The sequence below is a fragment of the Anarrhichthys ocellatus genome, unplaced genomic scaffold (genome assembly GCF_004355925.1).
Source record: "Anarrhichthys ocellatus isolate YVR2014 unplaced genomic scaffold, GSC_Weel_1.0 scaffold5, whole genome shotgun sequence".
In the NCBI taxonomy this organism is placed as follows: Eukaryota; Metazoa; Chordata; class Actinopteri; order Perciformes; family Anarhichadidae; genus Anarrhichthys; species Anarrhichthys ocellatus.
The window spans coordinates 9742340-9750331 of NW_022280035.1; the positions used below are offsets into that span (position 1 = coordinate 9742340).

Here is a 7992-nt window from a genome sequence, read left to right on the forward strand (position 1 = left end):
CTTTAACATGCTTAAAACAGATCAGTCTTATATCACAAGGAGATGGAGATTTCCACCGTTAGTGTGTGGTGTGACAGCCACAACCTCATTTTTAATGTTGATAAAACCAAAGAATTCGTATTTGACCCCATGCTATTTGAGATGAGAGTCCATGACCCTGGACATATTATCTCAATAATGAAGTCGAATCAAATAAAACTGTCTGAAAAAGGACTTGGTGGTGGTGCAGCATGACCTATTGACCTGGGGGGCATGGCCAGGGCAGACCCCTGAGCAAAAGGGGTTCATGTTTCTGTCTGACCTACTTCCAGGCCCTTATCAGAGCGTGTAAAGTTACCCGTACTGTACAATCTGAAACAGAGAGCATTAAAACCTCAAACAACATCTGGAGATGTCATGATGATAAGGAAGACAAGGGAAGGGTTGAACAGAATTCCTATCGCTAAACTAATGTGGGACCTTTCTAGCTATGTGGTTGGGGATCAGAGTTCAGTGGGGAAACTGATAACGTTCACTTTTGCATGCAGAGTTTCAGTCTTTAAAAAATATATATATTTCATACCCTGTGCCATCTCTTACCTGAACTCTGCAAGGAAACAGTACGTACTTAAACCCACACAGGACATAAATGTTGAATATTTTATGATTTATTGTGATTATAAAGTTGAATACATCATTTATCTCAAAAACTGTTTTAACCTGTGTATGCTATGTCTTTCACACATTTTGTATTTGTATTCGTAGGATGTGTCTGTGTGGTTTGTGTTATATGCTGTCTCTGTCTCTGCACAACCAGTTGACTTTTGGGGACAAGTCAAGTGATTTGATTGCTTTCTTTTTCTTTTTTCTTTAAATCCAGGTATGACCCACGAAGTACGGTATCATGATTTGTAACATAATAGCTGTCTTGCTTCATGAAGCTCACACAAATAATAATCCACCTGTCTGAGAAAAAAGCTGGATCTGTGTCAGGGCAGATAGTTGATGAACTGACCACGACCCACTTTTTTTGAGATTATCTGATGGATTTGTTACATGTGACCCAACATGACAAAGTCATCAAGATAAAAGGAACAAGGGTCAGGTCAGAAGCAGAAAATAGTGGCAAAACTAATCAGGTTATATGGTGTGTGTATATGTATACTAATTCAACTGTCACTGTACTTTCTGTATTTCAGTATATATTTAAATCAGTTTTCTAAAAGAAGCCTGATCTGTATTTTTGTTGACCATGTAAATTGTAGATATATTGACCTCTAGATAATTAAAAACATATTCCAGTATATCCAAACAATACTGACATAAACAAGCCTGCATCCGGCATCTGAGGGCACGGCCACTCACATTAGGAACAGATTGGAATAATGGGAGCATTAATGGCTTAAAAAAGGAGGGCATAACCTTTTTCCTCAGGTAGAGACAGAAACATGTGCGTGCTGACCCAGCATCAGTCAAATGTGTAAATTTAATTTAATTTAGCTTTTGTGCCATTTCTTAAATCCCTTTTAATGGTTTGGATCACATCTTCTGTCCCGGAGGGTAAAAAAATTAATAATATATAATTTACTAGCTACTTTAAATTCTGTCTAAATGTGTTTGATTTTTATTATTATTATTTTTTTGAATATGGAGATATTTACAGATGTATCTGTTGTTTTATTTTCACATTTTATAACTGATTCATATTTGTATTATTAATCTTTCAATTGATTCTTCATAGCACTACCGATAGGTATTGTACATTTACCAAATGTGCCAACACTCATTATACTTCAAGATGTCTCTTTTAAAAAGACTCACTTCCAACATTTTTGGTGCATGTGTGGAATCAACCACACGGATCAAGTTGGACCAGCCGCACACGTTTTTGTACATCTTGTTGTTGTATCTGTTTTTTACAGATAATGTCGAGCAGCATCCTCAACCTGCAGTGATATCGAGTAACACCCCCACCCTCACCTGCATGCCAAATGGTTCATCCCATATTCTTCAATATGACCTGTGGAAATGAACACTGCCCATTCATGCGCGCGCACACACACACACACACACACACACACACACACACACACACACACACACACACACACACACTCTCTCTACCCCTGTGTTTTGAGACTACTCTTAACTCTAAACATTGGAGCTGACATGTGATTTCTGGAATGATGTTGCAGTCGGGGTGGATAAAAGAGGACGGACACCCTTGGTCTTTTCATATATTTTCAAAGGAGTGGAACAGGGCAGAGTTGGGGAACTGAGTGGACACAGCGAGAGGAAGAATCCAGACACAGAGAGATCATCTCATTTTAAAAAGGGAATATCGATTTTTGGATAACTGAAACAATTTCCTGTGCAATCAAATCCTTTGCACTTAAATGCACACTGTTGTCATTGGACATCTCTGTAATTTCATGAACAACAATGGGGTCATGTGTCAAGGTTTTTTTTTTCTCTTCAATTTAGGATTTCATAAACTTTAACAAATCAATATTGTTGCAAGGATATCCTCCTAAGTGCATCTTTGGCGTTGTCTTTTTAATTATAATCTTCAAAGTGACTGTCTCACCATCTGCACTATCAGCATGCCTTTGTTAGTGTTGAAATGCATGCTGCTGTGTGCGCTGATGCATGGAGCGGTGTGTGCCTGTATGCTGAAAAACCACACCTTATGGATTGAGAGGCGCGACTGTGGCCAGTGTGTGGCCATCAACACTACCATCTGCAACGGCTACTGTTACACACAGGTGACTACACACTCTCTCACTGATCATGAAGCTCTTCATCTGAGCATTTTGTAGATATTTCAACAAAGTGTATGATGAGGTGATGTTGATGTGGCGATGCTCATGATGAGAATACTTGATGCAACATATTTGATTCAGCATTTTAAATCTTCTAAAACATGATTTTGCTGAGTTGTAAATTCGACCGTGGTGGAAGGGGTACACAGATATTTTACTGAAATAAAAATAGTAATACCACTGTGTAGAAATACTCTGTTAAAAGTCCTGCATTTAAAATATTACTCAAGTGAAAGTACAAAAGTATAAGCATAAAATGTAGTTATAGTAACCAAAGTAAAGGTTTATGCAGAATGGCCCATTTAAGAAAAATGTAAATTGTATCACTGGATCACAACACTTAGTTATATATCACTTTAATGTTGCAGCTGGTAAAGGTGGAGATCATTTTAATTGCTTTGTATAGTGCTGGGCTACATAACCTATACTAATATATTATAATGTATTATTTGAGATTATAGTTTGTATTTATTATCTAAATCTGCAAAGTAACTAGAAACTAAAGCTTTCAAATAAATGTAGTAGGGAAAAAAGTTCAATATTTCCCCGCGAAATGTAGTAAAGTAAATGTATAAAGTATCATAAAATGAAAATACTCAAGTAAAGCACAAGTAGGCCTGCCTCAGTACACCTCAGTAAGGTCTATACATTGAGAAAGTGATATGGGAAGAAGTTTGGCCAAATTCAACTCTATGTTTACAGGACACCAACTTCAGGGGACGTTTTGGGAGGAATTTCGTCATCCAGCGCAGCTGTGTGCCTCGCTCCCTGGTGTACCGAGCCGCATATGTGCCGGGCTGCCCCCAGGACGTCAACCCATACCTGTATTATCCTGCTGCCCAACGTTGCAGCTGCAGGCGCTGCGACACGCGCACACACCACTGCGTCCGCTCCAGCCGTATCTCCAATAACCGATGCACCGTGACCTTTGGCGGTGCGAAGAGCCAGACCCAGCCCTCCGTGGGAACCTGACGCTAACACAGTCAAAGCACATGCATGGCAAATGATACAGCTGATGGACCAGCAGTGCTTGTTGATGTTATTGTTGTGCATCTAAGCTCCTCGGCTGCTCATGTTGTTGTTTTTTTATTTTTATAGTATCTAAATAAAACACTGTGTTGAACATGCATTGTAACTTCATTGTGAAAATTGTGTAAATTAAAGAAATGAGAATAATTGTAGCTATGGAAATAAATAAGTGCATAACAGGTGTATTTCCATATTAAATAATGCCAAATCTGATAGGCTTATTCTACATTTGGGAGGAGACTGATTTTGTTCATTTGAGTGGCTTTACTAAAAGGGTTTTACACATTGTTTGCACAAAGTAGCCTTATGCACATGTCTCACAAACAGCCACAGGAGTAACTGCTAACACTGTTGGGCATACTGTTGTATGCCAGAGCCCTGGCAGAAACACCGACATTTGATGCCATGTCATTTAATGTGGCCTAATTACCTAAGCTAAATTAAATTAAATTTTCTATCAAACCTGTGAGAAAGCTTTAGGAAAAGTTGCATCATGCTCACCTGTGTGACATATGTACCTGAGCAGAGTTAGCCCTCCCACTTTACAAACTTGTCACCTGTTTGTGCTTTAAATATGATGGCACCATCTTGTGATTGAAATAACAAATACAAGTTGTATCCAAACTAAATAGTAAAAGTTGAACTTAACATATGAGGATCATCTCAAGTCTCAAATCTTTGTGGACTCACACATGAAGAAACTTCACTGAAACCAGCCAGAAAAAAAAGGTGACAAGTTAATGCAGGTGATACATGTGATGCCTTGATTACCAGTGATGAGATTATCCTATAGTACGCTTTGTTATAAGGCTTTATGTTACGATTCTACGATTGTCTGGACAAATAGAACAGCATTTGGTAAGTGAAACTGCTTTTGTTTTCTTTACATCTGCAGTGTTAATTTTGCCTATCGTGTCGCTTGTGGATAGTGTTCCCTGATGTAAATACTATTTGAATGGCCCTTGCTCTTTAGTGTGAGTGTTGCTGGATTGTTTTGTCATGCTTTGTTGTAAATATGTGACTGGTTCTTGTGAGTTCGCTCTTGTCATTGTGTTAATTACATCGATTTTGACCATATGCATTGTCCGTTAATTACGAAGCATACATCCTGCGTGGGATTAGGGTCTGGATAATTGAATCATTTTGGGCTGTTTTCTTTTACAAACAATAATTATGGTCTGGAGAAATGGGGATTGTGTGGCGATTGCTTAGCCCTGTTTGAATCAGTAGGGAACAGCTGCCTAAACGCTGCGGGGAGAATGTGGCGTGAGTTTGTGCGTGTTGTTTTCCTTACTAAGCTAGTTTAGCATAGCCTCGCAGAACATACGTGCCTCAGCTGTGTTTTGTTTTGCTTCCGGGGTCAGACGCTGACCCGGAAACTAAACAGACAGACCGGTGTCTCCACCGAAAACATTATATTTACCATAATTTAAGCTTCTGCATTTTCCAAATGCACTAGTATTATTGTTCGGATTATAAGCCTCGTACCGAACGGTTTAATACGAATACGTGATGTTGCACACCTAGGAACAAATAACCGTAGCTGTGGCGCCATCATGAGGCTATTAGGTGGTAAGACAGCAGTGAAGGCCCAGGTATAAAATGCACGGCCCGCCAGATACATTATAATGTCTTATGATTGTGCTTATAAAGCATTAAAGACATGAATTTCATATATGAAAGACATGGTGATGATGAAAGAGATGATGATTTGTTATTTTACAGTGATAAACCTACATAAGCATTTTTAACCAATAAATAATTTGTATGAACTCATTTATCAGAAAGTAAAAAGTAAATAAAAATATCTGCTGGTAAACTGAAGTAAAAAACATAAAAAAACTGACTATGATCTCTAATATGAACGTGTCTGTTTTATGTTAACTCTTGTGGACACAAACGACTGATCTGATGACTGCAGAGAATGATGGACATTTATTGAGCAACAGTGAAAAGGTTTACACGTGCACAGTAACAGAGTGAGCTAACTGGCCGTCTCTGCATCCTTCAGACCTCCACTAATCTGGCGGTGGTGGAACGGAGACAGGGAGGGGCGCTCTCAGTTTGGGAGAGGAGCAGCAGGAGTCGGTGGCGAATGTGCAGGATGTGGAGGAGGACGGAGCATCTCTGGCAGATGGCAGCTGTCTGCGGGCTAGCCAACTTCAACGTTGCTGTGTAAGACAGAAGTAGTGGACCAGAAGCGATCGCACTCCTGTGACCAATCCTGCGCAGAGGTTAGGACCTCTCACCTCAATAGCATACACACACAGACATAAAAATATTTATTTATTTCAGTATTTATTTCAGCATTTAATTATTCTTTTATTTCTGTATTCAAATATTTATTAATGCATTTATTTATTCATACTTAAGTCATTTCTGTCCTCCATACTCGGAATGCATGGAAAAAGATCTAGACCTGGAAAAAGCCATTAACATGGCAAGGCAATCAGAAGATTGCAGCAAAACACACTGAGGAGTGATGCCAGTGGTATAAAACAGATTTATTTATTTTTTTGATTAATTTGACTCTCTTTCTGTCAGACAAGTAATAATTTGGGCACTCTGGTTTCTACCTACTGGCCAATCCTATTGTCATTTGATTTTTGAGCATATTGTGCTTGTATGATGTGATGATTATGTATTTACTTTGTAGAGTGATGCAGGCGTGTCTACAGATTTACCATGTATGTGTGTGTTTATGTAGATATATATAATGACGTCTAGCACGGCAAAATGAGGTGACCTTTTTATTTATTTACTTTTCTGTTCTTCGAGATGGGTGTACCAGTGGGTGGGACAGGTTTGTTGTTTGTTTGTATATGTTAACAAAAAGCTGAAAAACAATGGAAATATTTGTCGAAGTACATGCTTACTGTACTGTATTCTGTGTCTGCCAATATTTCCAAATTAAAAAACACACTGAGGAGTGATGCCAGTGGTGTAAAACAGATGGATATTCAATTCAATTTATTTTTGTATTGCCCAAAATCACAAATTACAAATTTGCCTCAGAGGGCTTTACAATATGTACACATTTGACATCCTCTTGTCCCGGAACCCTCACATCAGAACAGGAAAACATCCCCCAAAAAAACCTTTTAACGGGGTAAAAAAAGGAGGAGACCTGTGGGAGAGCAACAGAGGAGGGATCCCTCTCCCATGATGGACAGAAGTGCAATAGATGTCATGTGTAGAACAGCATAACAGAATTACAACACATTAAATGAGACAGAAAGTTATGAGATAAAAAGTTAAAGATAGATAGAAAGTCTCGAACATGAAGGATAACAGAATCTATAACTGTAGGATGATCTTAAAATGCTAAACGTTTGCTACAAGTGTGCTCACTTTAAAACATATTGGCTGTGCATGAAAACAAAATGCATAACACACATGTGACAACGCATTGGTGGGCATCACACTCACATCATGTTATCTTTGTTCGAGTTCAAATGCACATGTAGCGCAGACGGACACCAATTGTCACCAAGTGCTCATACAGCACTAAACAACGAAAATAAACATTATTTTCGGTACAGTACACGCACATTAAATGTTCTCGAACATGAAGGATAACAGAATCTATAACTGTAGGATTGTCTTAAAATGCTAAACGTTATTAGCCTTGCAGTTCTCTCCTGAACGCTCAGTCACTCGAAAAGAAGGATTTCACATCCTGCTTCGCTCTTCACGTCCCGCTAGCTTTGTCTGGAGTACAGTGCCTTCTAGTGGCAACATCATTGTTCCCACTAGGTCAGTCACTTATAAAACTATTGCTGGAATAAACAAGTGTGCTCACTTTAAAACATATTGGCTGTGCATGAAAACAAAATACATAACACACATGTGACAACACATTGGTGGGCATCACACTCACAACATGTTATCTTTGTGCTAATCACCACGACTAGCATATATCAATCTCAAACGTTAAAATTCTCGCTATTCCCAGTCCAGCGACAGCGGCAATGCCAAGAAACGCTCCTGCTTTCAGTAGAAACTGCCAACCTCTGGTCTGAGTCTCAGCAGCTGGAGCCTCATCAAGCTGCCCAACGTCATTCATTTGGGCCAAATTGACATCAATCACCTTTAGCTGCTGTTCAAGGTCATTCATTCGGGCCAACATGACATCTTTGTCATGCTCAGCCACCTTTAGCTG

The 7992-nt window shown here is 39.1% G+C and overlaps 2 protein-coding genes and 1 long non-coding RNA gene across 3 annotated transcripts in view; 2 read left to right on the plus strand and 1 right to left on the minus strand.

The window, feature by feature from the left end:
- The first annotated feature begins 2282 nt into the window (after positions 1-2282).
- LOC116381954 (thyrotropin subunit beta-like) lies at positions 2283-3773 on the plus strand. Its single transcript, XM_031844526.1, has 2 exons — positions 2283-2744; positions 3504-3773. The coding sequence occupies exons 1-2, from the start codon at positions 2583-2585 to the stop codon at positions 3771-3773; spliced, it is 432 nt and encodes a 143-aa protein (XP_031700386.1). The 5' UTR covers positions 2283-2582.
- A 503-nt stretch (positions 3774-4276) lies between these two features.
- LOC116381936 (mitochondrial glutamate carrier 1-like) overlaps positions 4277-7992 on the plus strand; it is a 14725-nt gene continuing 11009 nt past the window's right edge. The window contains exon 1 of the mRNA XM_031844490.1: positions 4277-4688. The gene's annotated coding sequence lies outside the window, so the exon portion shown is untranslated. The remainder of the gene's footprint in view (positions 4689-7992) is intronic.
- Positions 7940-7992, minus strand: part of LOC116381956 (uncharacterized) — a 159-nt gene continuing 106 nt past the window's right edge. Inside the window, exon 2 of the long non-coding RNA XR_004212693.1 lies at positions 7940-7983. This is a non-coding gene — a long non-coding RNA (uncharacterized LOC116381956). The remainder of the gene's footprint in view (positions 7984-7992) is intronic.

Coding starts and splice junctions, on each gene's coding strand:
- LOC116381954 (XM_031844526.1), top strand. CDS start 2,583: ATGCCTTTGTTAGTGTTGAAATGCATGCTGCTGTGTGCGCTGATGCAT. Junction 2,745..3,503: donor ACGGCTACTGTTACACACAG/GTGACTACACAC, acceptor CTATGTTTACAG/GACACCAACTTCAGGGGACG.